The 17,606-nt window shown below is 42.7% G+C and overlaps 1 protein-coding gene across 1 annotated transcript in view; it reads right to left on the bottom strand.

Annotated features, from left to right (window-relative positions):
- Positions 1-17,606, bottom strand: part of CSMD2 (CUB and Sushi multiple domains 2) — a 671,930-nt gene that overhangs the window by 304,641 nt on the left and 349,683 nt on the right. The window contains exons 8-10 of the mRNA XM_058303940.2: positions 16,260-16,347; positions 15,444-15,568; positions 6,406-6,527 (exon numbers count right to left, since the gene is read on the bottom strand). Of these exons, the coding sequence (XP_058159923.1) occupies positions 6,406-6,527; positions 15,444-15,568; positions 16,260-16,347 (335 nt within the window). The remainder of the gene's footprint in view (positions 1-6,405; positions 6,528-15,443; positions 15,569-16,259; positions 16,348-17,606) is intronic.

Raw genomic sequence — 17,606 nt, 5'->3', positions numbered from 1 at the left:
GGGGTGGGGGGGGGGAGGCAAAAACTTAATTCATTATGTTTTAAGAGACTGAAATGAAATCATTAACATAGAGGGCTTTCTCAGTGCTTAGCACAGAATAAGCAAACAGTAAGAGTTCGTTATTATCATTACCAACAGTCTAACACTTTTACCCTTAAAAAAATCTTTATCAGAATAAAACTCAAACCTCTTTGCCAAGCATACCATGAGCTAGATCCTTTTTACCTTTCCATCCTCATCTCGATTCAGGCATGCTGAATTATGTTCAATTCTAAAAAGCTGGGAAACGGACTTTGGCCCAGTGGTTAGGGCGTCCGTCTACCATATGGGAGGTCCGCGGTTCAAACCCCGGGCTTCCTTGACCCGTGTGGAGCTGGCCATGCGCAGCGCTGGTGCGCGCAAGGAGTGCCGTGCCACGCAAGGGTGTCCCCCGTGTGGGGGAGCCCCACGCGCAAGGAGTGCGCCCGTGAGGAAAGCCGCCCAGCGTGAAAAGAAAGTGCAGCCTGCCCAGGAATGGCGCCGCCCACACTTCCCGTGCCGCTGACGACAACAGAAGCGGACAAAGAAACAAGACGCAGCAAATAGACACCAGGAGCAGACAACCAGGGGAGGGGGGGAAATTAAATAAATAAATAAATAAATCTTTAAAAAAATAAAAAATAAAAAGCTGATCCAAACTTTAGTGCCTTTGCACATGTGACCACTCAGATAGTGATTTCTAAGCCTACATATCCTTTAAGACCCTGCCACCTCTGTGAAAACTTTCCTGACCTTTTGTTACAACTTCTTCCTTGGTTTTCCCATAGCACTCTGGAGACACCTCTTTAAGCTGTACTCTAGTTGCGTGTTTGCATGCCTGACTTTTCTCCTATGAGCACATTCCTCAAGGGCAGAGATCATACCTCCAATCAATGAATGAATGATCATCTCAAAAAACTTGTGCACTTGTAAAGGCAGTACTTTTTGCTGAAAGCAATTGGATAGGCAGGCCTGGATACATCTGTATCTCACCTGTGGGCCAGTTCCATGATCAGGGTTAGGAACACAGCATGTGCTTTTCTTGCTGCTTTCAGGGAGGAAGTTTCTATTCCTTACTCTTTGACTTTAAATTTCTACACTTTCACCTGTACCTACACTGGATGGTCCCTGTCACTCTTTCCACTTGGTCTCAGGATGGGACTCTGTTCAGTCCTCTGGGTTCTCTTGGCACTACCTGAAGCTGCCAAGAACATAAGAGATGCTGGGAACACCCTTCTGAATAGCTTGACTCTGAGACTATGCCTTTAGGAAGTTGACTTCAGGAACTGGGCAACGGGGGAATGATCTCCACACACCAGCCTGGGCTAGGCCTTCTGGGGTAAATCAAATAGCTTCTCAGAAAATTCTCAGGCCTCCCCTAGACTTCCCACTATACTCCATCTTCAGGTTACAAGAGAAAAATAAGCATGTTTAACAAAGCCCAGGAAAGAATTCTCCAAGGAGGAACTTAATGACGTCATGGTAATAAATCCTTCTCCTGGTCTAGCCTCCATCCCCAACCCATGTGGTGAAGCATCTTTTTCCCATTGACTAGGTTCATCATCAAATGGTTTGATAAATTATGACTCCTTATTTGTAAAATGCTTTGTAGAGGAAATATATTTCCAGTGTTTTTAGCACTATGTCCCCAGTGCTAAAATTGCCCAAACAATTTTAAAATGTTGAATGAAACTTAAAAAGGAAAAAGAGAAAAATATGATTTACATGTTAGTAAGGAATACTCAGAGTACAAAACACAGTGACTATAGGGACCCAAAGAATGAAGAGCGTAATGTTGGCTTTCATTTTGTGGACATTTTTAAAAACTGGGAAAGTAGAATTTCCTCCTTCTCTCCTGATACAATCCCTCTCTGAGCAGGAGTGGGAGTGAGAATCTGGAGGTAAAAGACCATGACACTGAGTGGTCTGGGAACAGAAAATTTACCCAGCAAGTCCACGGCTATAAGTCAGTCCTCACAAGGGTTTGCAGCCTCCATGTTACTAGGGCAGCTTGAAAACCCTTCATTCTGAGAATTTAGTCTGTAGAGGTTTGCAACTGGTTGTGCTCTCCCTCAGGTACTAGGCAGAAACAAATGCAATCCTTTCTAGAAGAATCCACCTTCTACTCAAGTCTCAATGAATTACCACAGGCAAAGTTTACTATTGCAACTACATGGTCAAAAAGTATAAAAGAAAGAAAGGAAGATGGCTCTGGGAGTTAAAGAAAAGAAACAACTAACCCAATTGACCTTAAAAAGACTTCAGAGAGTGGCATTGGCAGGCACAGAATATAAAATAGGTATGTTTTGTATATATAGAAAATTAAAAAAGGGTCTAAACATCATTAGAGCAAGAGACTCTAAAATATGACATTTGAAAATGAAACAAGCAGAACTTCATAATGTGAAGAGTATAATATGTGAAATAAGAAACTTAAGTGAATGGATTTAACAGAGGTTCAACACATCTGAAAAGAGAATTAGTGAATAGGATGAGAAATAGAAAAGATGAGAGAGGTTAAGAAACTTAGAAGATAGGTTGAGAATGATTAACATGACTTATCAGACTTTCAGAAGGAGAAAAGGGAGAGAATGAAGCAAAAGCAAAAGTTGAAAGGTCAGTGGCTAAGTGTTTTCCTGAACTGATGAAAAACACAATTTATAAATTTAGGAAACTTCATGAATCTTAAGTGTTATAGATACTAAAACAGCCTCACCCAGACATATGATAATGTAACTGCAGAACACAAAAGACAAGGAAAAGACCATAAAAGCAGCCAGAGGATATCACATAAAAGAATGAGAATAAACTGACAGCAAAAGCTGAAACTATAAGACTTTGGAATAATATCCCCATGTACAGAGAAAAAATAACACCAAGAATCAAATATCCGGTAAATACCAGTGTTCTTACAAAAACAAAGGGAAAATAAAGAACACTTGCAATCAACATAAAAATAAATTCTAAAGTATGTACTTTGGACAGAAAGAAAATAATTTAAAAAAGAAGAACTGATGTAAGAAGGAATGTGGACTGAGAACAGTAAATATGTAAGTTGAAATGTACATTAGCTTTATTAAACATTAATAACAGTGATGTGAGAAAAAGTAAGATAAAATGAAAATATAGACACCTTTATATATGAGTTGGAGGGATGAGGTAATTAAAATTATAGTGTTCTAAGTTTCCTGACTTTTTGGGAGGAACATAAAGTTACTATTTAACATTAGACTTTATTAAATATGTACGTTAATATTTCTATGGTATTTGAGGTAACTCTAAAAGAATAGGGTTTAAATGGTATAAATTGTACAATTTAAGTGGTCTAAATTCTCCAGTTAAAAGATAGATTGTTACAATGGATTTTTTTTTTTTAGGAGATACTGGGGTTTGAACCCAGGACCTCATAAATGGGAATCAGGCTCTCAATCACTTGAGCTACATCCACTCCTTTATCACACTGGATTTTAAGAAAATCCAGCTATATAAAAAACACATTTAAAACATAAGAAAGCAGAAAGGTTGAAAGTAAGAGACTAGAAAAGATTTATTAAAATACAAAATAAAACTGATAGAATAGCTCAGGAAAAAAAACTTTAAGTAAAAAACATTACTAGATATGAAGAGTCATTTATATAGTGATTTTTAAAAAGTTTAATTCATCAGGGAGATAAATAATTCTCAACTTGCATATTCTAATAAAACACTCTCAAAGTTTAAAGTTCTGTTGATCCAAAATCAACAGAACTTTAAGGAATACTAGAAAAACCGATCATCATAGTGAAAGATTTTAATATTCCTCTTTCTGCAGTTGATTGACCAAGAAGACAAAAAAGAATCAATGAGGATATAAAAGATATAAACATAATTAACAAGCTTGGATATATTAGAGCACAACAATTGCAAAATACTGTTTTTTTTCAAGCACACACAGAAGATGTATGAAAAATGACCAGTTATGGCCCACAGGGCATGTCTCAACAAATTTCATACAATTCAAATATAGATCATGTTCTCTGACTATAAGCTTTGGAACCAGTAACAAAAACATAGTAAGATGAATCCTTTGTTTGCAAATTAAGAAATGTTTCTAAATAACTCATTGTTGAAAGATGAAAGAAAAGAAATGAGAAAATATCCAGAACTATACTATAACAGAAATGCTACATATAAAAATATGTAGGAAAGTAGCCAAAGCCATCCATACAGTGAAATTTATAGCCTTTGATGCTTAAGTAAGACTGTAAAATAATGAACTAACCATCAATAAAGATCTAGAAAATGAGCAAAAGAGCAAACCCAAGTGTAAAAGAAGGAAGTAATAAAGATGAGAGCAGAAACTGATGAAACAGAAATTGATGAGCTAGAAATTGATGAAATAGATTAAAAGGAGTATTAACAAAGCCAAAAGTTGGCTCTTTGAAAAGACTAATGTGAAAACTTCTGGCAATCTGGATAAAAAAACAGAAGACACAAAATTAGAAATGAAAAAGGGAACAGAAATACAGCAAGAGCAGGGATTAAAAATATAATAAGAGATAGTTTGTACAAATTTAAATACAATGAATTTGAAACCTTGGTGAAACGGACTAAAGAATAAAAAGACCACCAACCTAAATAGCCCTTTCTTCATTAAAGGCATTAAATTTATAGATTAAAATCTTCCAGCAAAGAAAACACCAGACCGAGACAGTTTTACTAAAAGTTCTATCACACTTTCAAGGTATAAGTTATTCCAGTCTTCCACTAATAAGTCCAAAGGACAGAAACAGAGCAAATGCTCCAAGTAATTTTATGAGGCCAGCAACATCTTGACACAAAAATCTGGCAAGGTTAACATGAAAAAAAATGACAGGCCAATCTCAATAATAAGACAGATGTAAATTATTAAATGAAATAATAGCAAATCAAATATAGGCATGTAAACAAATTGTAATACTAGTTGACCTGGTTTATCCCAGGAATGCAAGGCCCTTGGTTTAACAGTGAACTCAGTCAGTGAAGTTTATAACATTAAAGAAACAAAGAAGAAAATTCATATGATTGTATCAATAGATGCAGAAAGGTACTTGATAAAACTCAACATCCACCTGCTATGAAAGATCTTAGCAAACTGGAAATAGAACAGAACTTCCCCCACCTAAAAGGGAGTATCTATAAATTGAAAAACAAAGAAACAGACAAACAAAACCCTTCAGCCAACATCGTACTTAATGGTGAAAGAATAAATAACATTCTACATAAAACAATGACAAAAGTGCCTGCCACTGCCACAATAATTAAACATCATAGTGGAGGGTCTAGCCAAAACACTGAGGCTAGAAAAAGAAAGAAATAAAGGTATAAGGATTGGAAAGGAAGAAATAAATCTATCATTCTTTGTAGGTGATGAATGTCAATATGAAAAATCCCAAAGAATTCACAGATAAATTATTAGAAGAGTTGTTATATACAAAAATCAAAAGATAAAAATCAATTGCATTTTAAACACCAGCTAGACACAGGTAGAAAATGCAGTTTAAAAAAGATAAGATTAAAAAAAAGATAGGATTTATAACAGCAACAGTAAATATAAAATATCTAGGAGTAAATATATTTAAAAGAGTACAAGATCTGTCATGGGAAAAAATTATGCAGTTTTATTGAAAGACGATAAAGAAGGATTAAATAGAGAGATATCACATTCACAGATTGGAAGAGGTACTATCTTAAAGACAACATTTCTTCTCCCATTGAGCTATGGTTTTGATATAATTACAATAAAAATGTTAACAGGTTGTTTGGGACATTTTGACAAGCTAAATTGAAAAATTTCTGAGAGAGAAAAAAATCACTTCACGGAAAAAAAACAAACAAACCCAAAATGGGAAATAAACATATGAGAAGATGTATTCAGCAATGTAAAACTACATGCACATGACAGGTAAATTTTAGGAACAGAATTTTAAGTGAAGTTGATGAAGAATATATACAACATGATGACATTTGTATAAAGTTCAAATGCTGACATACTAAACAATGTATTTTAGGGAGACACACTTCAGACTAACTATAGATGATAAACACAAAATGAGGTAAATGGTTACCCTTGAGGGTGCTGGGAATGGAATGAGATTGGTGAGGGACATGCATCAGAAAGGTAACTGATTTTTTTTCTTAAGCTGGGAGATAGTACCTGGATGATGGTTGCATTGATGTTCTTTATGTATTACTTTTAATTTTATAAATATGCTTTTTAACTACTTTATATTTAATAAAAACAATTTTGAGGAATTGTCTGCAGAGAATCTACCATAACCAAGACTGGGTTTGAAGCCTCTTGGCCCCAGCTGCCCCCAACCCAGACCTGCCCATAGGCTACCATCTCCCGCTCCCAGTGAGCCTTACCTTGGCGGGGTTAAGTGCTGTGATGACCCACACACAGTGTGCATTGTTGTCATACTGAATGGGGAAGTTGGGGGAGGTGATGATGCCCGAGGGGCCTCGAAGGTGGGCATCACACATCCGAGCTGCAGAGATATGAGAGAGAAGCCTTTTAGTCTAGACCAGGTCCACCTCTCCTCCACACCTCTCACCTCCTTCCCAGAAGAGACTGAAGTTTGTACAGCCTCACAGCAGACATAACCTTTTGCTTCCTGTGCCCTTCCCCCAGTACTCAGTAGGCTCAGAGGGTCAGAGTCCCTGGAGCACTGGGGTAGGGGCAATCCCTACATGCCCTGTCCTGTTGCTCTGTAGGCAATGATGACTTTCCGCAGGCAGGCTAAACAATCACCCCTGGGATGGTTAATTTTCCGGGTCCACTTGGTGCCCACTTGTTTGGTCAAATACTGGCCTAGTTGATACTGTGGCATTATTTTGTAGGTGGAATCAGCATCTACAATCAGTTGAATTTAAGTAAAGGAGACATCCCACTGTAATGTGGGTGGGCCTCATCCAATCATTTGGAGCTCTTAAAAGTGAGAACTGAGGGTTTCAAGAATCAGAAGGAATTCTGCTTCGAGACACCTTTCAGTCCTTCCTGGCTCCCTTATAGACTTGGATGAAAACTGTCCATCATCACTCCCTCCTGAATTCCAGCCTCCAAACTGTTGTGTGGAACTTGGACTTGCCTGCCCACTGCCCACCCCCAATCATGCGAGTCAATTCCTTATAATAAATCTGGAGAACCCTGATTGATACAACCCCTTCCCTGACCCTGACCCCACTGTGAAGGAGCAGTTTTCCCACCACAGGGTGTGGGCTGGAACTACTCACACTGACCTAAAGCTGGTGGGTGGAGGGCATTTCAGGCACCTAAGGACCTGCTAAGGCGCACATCCCTTGCTCTGCTCATTGTGCTTTTCCCATTTCCCCTCCAGGTCACCAGAACCGTTAAGCCCTGCTCTGGACTCAAGTCTGCTTGGCTAGGACTCTGACCTCTCTCCAGGTCCTGCAAGCCCTCAACTCTCCCTCTGTGACTTCCCAGTCCTCCCAAGTAGAATCTCAGGATGTCCTTGTCAAGGCCACCACATTAGGTCTCAGTGCATCTATGCCCAAGGACTCTGCCCGGCCCTCCGCTCAGCCCTGTGTCGGGCACCTGGACTGAGTCCAAGTCCTCCCCACACTCAGCGCATGCCCGACGCAGGCTTCTGATTGGAGGCATAAAGATTCAAGGTGAATTAGAAGAAGTGCTCTACTCAAGTAGATATAAAGTGTTATCAATCACAGCTTAATCTAATTAAGCTCTTTAAAATAGCTTCTAAACTAATTAGATTAAGTAGCGATTGATAACAGTTAAGGTACTACATTGTACCTAGGTGTTTGCTTGCTTTAAAAAAGTGTTCTTTAGTTCTAGCCACTTCATTCTTCAATGTTAGTGCTCAGCTATTTTAATGAAGAGTTCTATGAGCCTGTTCTGTTGCTGCCCACATGGCAATTTATCCTAATTGTAGGCAAAGTGCCTAACAGTAAAGAAAAAGTGAGCAAATTCTACAAGCCTAAGTATATAAAATGAAAGTGGTGTCAAACCTGGTTTCCTCTGATGGGGCAAAATATCCTCAGGCTCCTTTCCGCATGGACAAGGCCATGATAAACCTTTCCCAGGAAACCCTTCCCAGAAGGTTCCACAGCTCCTGGAGATAATTAATCTCTTCTCGTTTCATACACTCATTCTTGTACTCACTCATTCCAACATTTATTGAGTGCTTATTATGGGGCAGGCGGAGTGTGGGGAGAGAAAAATGTCTACGACAGAAACCCTCTTCCATGAAGGGCCACAGGCAAGTGGAGGAAATAGGGATGTAAACAGGTATGAGAGAGCACAGCGAGTGTTGGCAGTTATTTGTAGGGGGCCAATGGACGAGAAGTGCTCCCTCGTCTCTGCTGTCTCACAATCTTCCACAAGGACGTTCCTTGGCTCACTCCAGTCCTGTGCCTGCAGGATTTGCTTCGCCCTGTCCTGACCTCAACTATCAGTTGAATCAAGTTTGAACAAATCTCTAGGGGCACCCTCTCCTCCATGCCCCTGGTATGCATCTAATCGCTCCTTTATTCTGGCTGAGAAACACTTCCATTCACACATTGTCATTGATATACCTGAATCTGAAGGCAGTTGGCAGGGTGCAGAAAATGCAGGCTTTGGGGTTTACCAGCTTAGCCCCCTGGGTTTAAATCCTTTTACTGGTTGTGTAAATCTGAGCAAGTTACCAAAACTCTCTGATGCTGCTTTTTCATCTGTACAAAGGTGCTGGTGATATGGCTCCATGGAGGTGTGCTGAGGATGGAAGGATATGAGATGATGGATGGGCAACCTCAGTCCAGGGCCTGGGGCATGGTCAATATTCAGTAAAGGACCATCAGAATCCCAATGCCCTGTTCACTTGAGACTGACGACACTACTAAACAAATTAGAGAAAGATCATTCCAAACACCATACCATCCCACCTTTGCAAAGAGGACTTGTGGACTCAGAACACTAACCCTGCAGGAAATCCTTACAAATCTCCATCAGGACCATCTTACACCTCTTCTATAAAGTCAAGTTTTCCTGCCCAAAGCTCTCAGATTCAGACTCTATTTATCCTGTACTTGTTTCTAAGAATTAGATGACATTTGCAGCCTGTTGAGACGTGCTGGAGGTAGAGAGAACAAGTCAAAAAGGCATTTACCACTTTAAGGGCTTAGAAGGGTTTAATTATAACATTACAATCTGCAGCTCATTAGCATGGAGTGCCTTTAAATGGGTTCAGAATGGAGCATTAGTTATTTTATTTTTCTGCTCTATGGGCAAGGTCGGGGGGTCTGCAGGCAGACAGACTTCTCCCTGGGCAGCCAGATCCTGTGTTCTCACCAACAGATAGATAGCTTATTGCTGCAACCCACACCAGCTGGCAATTGGTGGGTGCTCAGAAAATGTCTGAATAAATGAGTGAACACATCTTTATGTTTCTCTAGTTGCCTTTCCCACAAATTGCTCTTTTGGCTAGCTTTCAGGGGAGACTACTCTGCAGTCTGCCATGCCTGAGCTCCACAACCAGCCACTCCCTTTTCCTCTAGACATCATTACACCACATAATGGCAGACAGAATCCCATCTGGACCTGTAGCAAGTTCTGACACTAAAGCCACTTTGCACCAAAGAGGCAAATGCTCCAGATGCAAATTCTTCTCGTCTCCTACCTTCTCCCCAAATCTTATTCCCACAGTGTTCCTTGCTGCCTCCCCTTGCTTCTTCTATCACTGACCTTCTTTCCCCACCCTCTCCCTAGTCCTCTGGAACCACCTCTCCTCCACCGATTCTAAGGCCAACAGATCCCTACCCATAGCTGCAACATCTTTCAGAACCTCCTGCTCTAACGTCTGTCTTGATTGAAGACTGTCTCCTCCACCTCTGGCCACTGCTTCTTCTGCAGCCCCTTCCAGTGGTGTTCCATCTCCTATCCTCTATTATTTCTTGCTACAAACCTTTACTGAACCTACACAGGAACTCTTCTTGAACCTGCCACCCATCAGCCTCCTCCTGCCTTCTCTTCTGTACTTACCCAACTTAAATCCCAAGGTCCATCATTATGATCATTTTCTTGCAAATCCTCCCTAATCCCTTTTGTAAACCAATTGCCTAGAAAACATCACTTGTGGATGAATCCCTCTGTCTACATTCTCCATACTTGCCCCTACAAAAGCTGAGCATTGCTGGAGAAAGTTGGAAGATGGATGTCACTAAAACTTCATGATTACGCATCTCAAAAGGATACTAGATATTGCCCAGTGGTCTTGCCATTGAGTTCTATTAAGTTCCCTCTCTCCCTCTGCTCAAAGCTCCTTCATGCCTCCTGCATGCCCCTTGGGCCTCTTACTCTTTTTCTTGCCACTGCTCCCCTTACTCTCGGTTGTTGTCCTTGCCTCACTCTTTGTGGAAGAAACAAGTCATCTAGCAGGCACACAATTTCTCTAACCACCCAAATCCACAAACCTACCTGCTTATGTGCTAATCTTCTTCCCTCCTGTTCTGACAGAGGGATAGCCTCTTCTACTTGTGAGAATCTAGCTCCCTGCCCTCTCACAATCTCAAGGGCAACCATGTCTGTGGCCACACCCAAGGCACTGCTATCCTGAGAACCAGGGATATCCATCTCTGAGATCTTAAACTCAGTCATTCCATTCCTTCCACCACCTCCTAAGATCCCAGCCAAGTGATGTCAGTCCATATGTACCTGTTGTTCCTCCAGCCCACTGGCTCTCACATTTCCTCCTGTCTGTTGGACTACTCTTAGCCATTTTTTCTTTCACTATCCAGTCTGGACTGCAAGACCACTCATCAATATCTTCATTTCCCTCAGACACTCTCAGATCTGCTTGGTGAAATGCCTGCCTTTGACCAATTCTACCATCCACCTTCTCTATCCTAATCCTGGGGGTTGCCAGGAGAACCATGGTAATTCCACAGATCCATGGTTTACCATCATAGTTGAACCTTCAGCTCAAGTCAGTCCTCTCACTTGCCTGTGTTCAGCCCCCTCACCTGCACCTTCCTGAGGTCACTTTAAGCATTCCTCACTTGAATGACCCATTTAACCTGGATAGTTACTTCTCATTCCTTATTGTACCCGATCCTTTTGGAGGACATGTGACCCTACGGACTCACATTCTTTGGCTTCCATGACGCTGCTTGGTTTTGGTCCTATCTCTTTGGCCAGCCCTTCCAAGTTTCCTTTTTATCCATGTACTTCTTAAAAGTGGTTGTTTAAATTTGGGTAAATCTTTGTACATTTCTGCAGCTTTTCTGTAAGTTTAAAATGATATCAAAATAAAAAGGAGGAAGGGGAATGGCTCAGGGTGGTACCATCCAATATATTGCCTCTGAAGGATGTCCAGGTGCAATTTTCAGGTAGGTGTAGGGTAAAGCCTTTGGAGTTAGGGTTTGAGTCCCAGCTCAACCAACTAGCTTTGTGCCCATTGACGAGTTAGCTGACCACTCTAAGTTTCAGCCAAACATAAAATATGGTTAATGCCACTTTCCCCATAAATAAATTATGAAAAACGCCTAGTACAGTGCTTTATACAAGTATAAACAGCTTAATAAGTGGGAGTTTTATCACTGGTGCATAAAGGTAAAGTGTTTGGGGATATTCTCAGGCTGGAGCATGGAGGGGGGTATATTCTAGTGAAATCAGTGCAACATCGGGGAGAAGAAATGGAGAAAAGGAGAGGAGGGAAGGAGAGGGGAGGGGAGGGCAGAGGAGGGGAGGGGAGAACAGAAAACAGAACTCTGGAAAACATGGAGTGTTTCAGGCGTAGGCTCAGGAAGTTGATCCAGTGAAGGCCACCAAGCAGGAAGACAAACACCTGTAATTATCATATAATTATTATAGTAGTTAATGAAGCCTGCTTTGTGTCATATTTCCCAAGTTGCTCTCCTGGCTTAAAGATGAAGAGGAAGATTCAGAGCATTTCAATTATTTGCTCTGAGCCATGTGGTTTGTTAATAGCAAAGTTGGAGCTTGAACTTGGGTCTCTGAGTCCCGAGGAATATTCATCAGAAAGGTCTTTATTCTAAACAGCAGAGAAAAAAACGTACCGGAGAACTACAAGTTTTATCCACAAGGGAAGAGTAATATATGATTTGTTAATTGTCTTTGAGTTAATCATCTATTTGTGAACATGTGTCTAAGAATCTCAACCAGGTCTGGGTACTCAGTCCCTTTCTATCCTCAACACCAACTTGCCACAAGGAATCAGGTGTCCTGGCTGTCAGTTTGGTTCTCTTTACTATCCTGTGGTTTACAGCGTTGCTGCAGGCCCCAGGAGTTCCTCAAGGTGGCTTAGGGGCTGCTGAGAGTGGTGAGGGAGGGGACAACTCCAAATCCCCCACCCTGCTTCAATCAGAAAAGCTCACCTGTATCTGTTTTATTTATTGGGCCTTGGCAGAACCTCGTTTTAAAACATTGGACTCCATACGTAAAATCAGTCTGCTAAACCCTATACCACACACCCCTGCCTCCATTTAGGGTGGAAATGAATCAGTATAACATTGGCTCAGTTGCTCCCATTCTCCCTTAGATAATCAAATTTTTCTAGGCGTCAACTTAGAAACTTATTTCTTCTGGTGGGAGGAAAAGAAGAAAGGCCTGTGGATATCTAATTTCAAATTCCAAGACGAGGACAGAGCCCCATATTGTTCACTCATTTCAGTCACTGATTCGTTCAGGTGGTCATCAAACATTTGCTGAGAGCCTATTATTTGCCAGGCTCTGCATTTTAGTAGAAGTAATTGTGTGGAAAATGAATATTTAAAATCAAATCATATTTTAAATGCATTAGAGGAAAAATAATACCACTATGGATGGTGAGGAATTCTTCTTAGAATGTGATCTTTGGGTAATCGGCTTCTTTGTGAAGCTAGCTTGGGATTTAAAGAGTTTTGTGCCTTTTGTTTTTTATTAAAGTGGGGTTCATATAAGCGCTTCTAAAAAATCACAATTAGAATAGCAACTCTGATTAATTAAGAACAAAAGATATAAAAGGAGAAAACTTAGAAACTGCCAAAATAAAAGCCCTGTGAATCTGCTATTTGTCTCAGCCCTTGGCTTTTAGGGAGTTCCAGGATGGAGCATCCTCGTCCAACCCTAAAAGCCTTTGCTTTCCCTCCTTCTCCCACACAGTGACCTACGGGAGAGCAAAAGAGAGGGAGGAAAGCGAGGGAGGTTAACCTGCACTGAGAATCTAATCTCCACCAGATACTGTGCTGGTCCCTTGCTATAAACTGACTTGTTTAAATGCCACAATCACTAGGTAAGGGGAAGTTTTGTTTTCCAGGTTCAGTGATGAGGGCCCTGTGGCTAAAAAGATGACCGAATCCCCCTCCCCCTCAAGGCCAAGCTAATAGGGGACAGAGATGTGATTTGGATCAAAGTCTGTGTGACTTTGAAGCTGTGCAACCAGAATCCATGGTCAAGAGGGTGAGGAAACAGGCTCCTAGAAGACCATGCACACTGGATGGGAGGGTTTGTTCTGGGGCTTGGGGATGCTATAACCCCATAGCAGTTTGAAATAAACTTGTTTGCACATAAACTACAAAGACATGCTGGGACCATTTCTAAATGAGGACCTCATTGTCTCATCTAGACCTCACTGTAAAGCCATGAAGTAATGTTTTACTTTCACAGCATTTTAGCAGGGGAAAAAAAAAAAGAGATTCAGAGGGGTGTAGAAACTGGCCCAAGGACACACAGGTAAAACATGATGATGCCTGGATTTGGACCCAGTTATGCCTGGCTCTGCTTTCCATTATTATCCTCCCCACCCCTCCACAGCGGCAGAAGGATGGATGACATAATGGATGTGGGAAAGCATAATTCAGAGTCCAGTGGATCAAAATCATTGGAAATGGCTTGAATGGGGCATACAAAATGTCAGTAGAAAAAGTGTGGGCATATTACTTGACTGTGAACTTCTTTCTCAAGCACCAGCCCTTCCCTGCCCTGGGCGTATGTATGTAAACAACTCCCACCAGACATGAATTCCACATCCACAATCCATTTGACCTCCACATTGGACACAAGCTGGATAGGGCAGGTACCACTATCTACCTTGACAGGTAAGGAAGTAGGGCCAGGAAAAGAGGTGATTTGCCCAATGTCCATGTCTAGTTGGTGGCAAAGCTGAGAGTTGTACCTAAGAATTCTTCTTTTCGTTTGATTTAAGAAAAATAATAGCTATGTAGAATCCTTAAAATAACATAGCTAAAATCAGTGGAATTGCAAAGCACATTGTAAATTGTAGATCCTGGACACTTCAAAGTTGAGTGAGGATGAATACATCTAGTCTTATTTGAAAGATATTTTTATGACCCTCTCCCAGGTTCCTTATCAACACATTAAAAAAGAAGGGGAGGGGTGAGTCTCAGCTTATACTTTGTCCCTTCTTAAGAGAAATAATTATCTAAGTTCTTTTTCCTGCAGCCATCCCACTCTGCATGAATGTCATCTTGATGCTATGTCTTAAGAGAGGCAAAAAATCTCCTTCTTAGACTCAAAAGGATCCAGAATGTAACTTTATAGTTGGCAATGTCCATTCTCCTTCAAAAGGGCTCTTAAAAGGACAGCCCTTGGCTTTGTTTATAAACTCCATAGCTATTGTTTATGCTTATTCCAAGAACTCTGGGTCCTGTTCATGTGTTCAAGCAATGGAAGAGGAGAGAGGAATGAAGAGCAAAGCAAATCTAAGGCCATTGCATGGCCCAGCACTCAGGGCTCTCTTTGCTGATGCTCTGGGGGATGAGGTCAGGGGCTTCTTGATTACAAAACAGTTGTAAGAATACATTCAGGTCTGCTCTTTTAAGATGATTTGGGTAGGTGGGCCTGAGCCAGCCCAGCCTGGTCCATGAGCAACCTGAGCATGGGGGTGGCAGGCCCTCGAGAATAGGTGTGGGCTAAGAAGAACCCCGCGGGGAAGCCTTTTTGCCACCACGGCCCACATCACCACTGAGCAGCTGAGGGCAGAGCATTCTTCCAGCAGGAATGATGAGTCTGTTTATTGCACAGTGGGGAGAGAAACAAGGGTGCTGCGATCAAGGTTTCAAGATGTGTATGTTTTATACTGGAGGGATTCAAGGTACATACAAAAGGTGGCTTTCCTTCCTGTCCAGGAGCTTTGTGCAATGAGCTAGGGACATGCTTCATGGGTGCCTCTATGCATTAGAATATAAGGTCCGTGCAGGACAGGTACAATATCTATCTTCCCCTCTCTGCATCTCCTGATCCTAGCATAAGCCTGGAGACAGAGGAGGCACTAAATGAATGTAAGTTAATTAATAACTAAGGCCCAGAGAACCACCTGGGAGTGAGGTGAGGGGAGTCTGGGTGAGAGCCTGGGTCTCGTGGTCTGGCCTCTGTCCTCTCTGCCCAGCCAAGGGCTCTGGCCGGCTTCCCTTCCCCGGAGCATCCTCACCTCGGCACACCGGCCTGTGGTCACTCCAGGCTGCAAACATGTCGCTCACTTTCATACAGGTGATCCGCTTGGACCCTTGCAGGTCGTAGCCCTCATTGCAGGTGAACTGGACGCTGGATCCTAACCTGAGAGACAAGGGAAGACTGTGAGCTTGAACCCTGGGCCTTCCACACTCCTGCCCCGAGTCCTTCCTGGTTCCACAAGGAAGGGCCATATTGAACTTTTTTCTTCCTTCTGACCCTTAATCTCTGTTCTATGATTTTATCACTTAAAATCCCATTGGAACATCTGCTCTTCATCATCTTCTTCTTTTTCTTTGAACAATTTAATGGCTTTAGCATTTGAATTAAAAGGTGACTTTGTGAACAAAACAGCAACCCTCTGAGATAAGTATCAATTAGGGCAGCTAAGAGTGGGTGGATGATACCCATAAACTTTCACGAAGATGGAGGATGATGGGAAGATGCCTTGATAGTTAGAAACTTTGCAAAATGCAACATTTTGGGGCACTAGCATCTCCATTAGCAGCGGTGTGAGCTGCTTGCTGGCCTGCCATTATTGATGATGGCAGCTCTTTGTGACCTGGGTTTATGGGGCAACGTTGGTAGCCTACAGGCCCCACTTAAGGCATGGGCACGGTTCCCAGAAATGGGCCAGAAAAGAACATCATAGGCCACATCCCATCTCCAGAAAGTGTCCGTTCCTGCATCTGCACCATGCTCTCCATTCCACCTCCAGAGAACCAGCCCTGCTCCCCCTGCCCCACCAAGCCACCCCACCCTTCATGCAACCAGAAGGTTCCCAAACAGATCTTACCTGAAATCTGAGCCTAGTCTTTTGCCCCTTTCGGGTATGCCAGGGTCTGGACACATATTATGCCCTTGGGCCACACCAACCTGAGTTACTACAAGGCAAAAAAACAGCACATACAGAGATGGACAGTTACAGAAAGGCACCCCCTGGGGCAGAGGCTCAGGGTGGGAGGAGGACGCAGAGACAGCAGTCCTGGGGGGCTCGCTGGGCTCTGGTGGGCTGGCCTTTCCTGAGCGTGCCATGTGGAGAGCTGCTTTTGACAAATTCCTTTGAGAGCCAAGTCCAAGTGAAATTCATCAAGAGCTTGTGGGCTCAGAGGCAGGTGCCCCACCCCAACAACCCACCCGGCTCCCTCACCCCACCCCAGCGGACAGATGTGGAACATCCACAGCCCCCAGTGACCACCCCACCCTGTGCTTCAGAACCAGGTAGGGCGACTCTAGATGAGATGAGCCCCCCCCCCCACCTCTGCCCCCAATGAAGAAATGACTCAAAGAAAGTTAAATAAAAGGTGGATGCATGATCAGAAACGGTAAAGAATGTAAGAGGAATGCTGCAGTCTGAAGCTCAAAGCTGGGACTTCAGCCCCAACATGGATATTTCTCCTGGGAGACCTCTTCCCATCAGACACATCTCAAGCCAGAGGAAGCAGTAACCAGAGCATCTCCTGCCCCATGCCATCAGCCAAGGGCACTGAGCAGTGATGGTGCCTGTGGTAACTCTGACAGGTGGCATGATGCCCTGGCACAAGCCAACACCAGAGTCCTCTTTACAAAGACTGTGTGCACAGTCATCTCAGCTTCAGGAGAAGCTTTGTCAGGGAGTGGCAGATACACGTGCAGTTAGTTTTCTCCAGTCTCCTGTTGAGAGGGTGGGGAAAGCTGCCCTGCCCTGCCTGCTCATTGTTCTCAGGAGGCTCCAGTATTGACCAGGTTGGAACCCACATACACCTTTGGATTCCTGGCTCTGGAGCCAGGAGTTCTGGTCAAGGACCCACCAATCCCACGATGCCAACAGCAACTTCAAAATGAGGGATTAAAGGGAGTCTGGAGCAAAGTTCCCCTGAACTTGCCCATTCCCCTCCCCACTCAATGTCCCATGATGTGAGCAAAGTGCTACATCATTCACTAATCCACTCACTCATTCCCTCATGTGGGCACACAATAAGCGTTAATTGAGCACCTATTGTGCCCAAGGCCCTATTTCAGGTACCAGGGGAAATGTCAAGGGCAGTCAGATATGACCCCTGTCCTCAGGAGCTCCCAGTCAAGTGAGGACATGAACCCGGCCACAAACTGCTGACCTGTGATGGGACATGTGGTGTGTCTAATGAAAGATACAGCTACAAAG

The sequence above is a fragment of the Dasypus novemcinctus genome, chromosome 9 (assembly GCF_030445035.2).
Source record: "Dasypus novemcinctus isolate mDasNov1 chromosome 9, mDasNov1.1.hap2, whole genome shotgun sequence".
NCBI lineage: Eukaryota > Metazoa > Chordata > Mammalia > Cingulata > Dasypodidae > Dasypus > Dasypus novemcinctus.
Note: the sequence above shows the minus strand (reverse complement) of the source record. Positions and strands in the feature narration are given on the sequence as shown.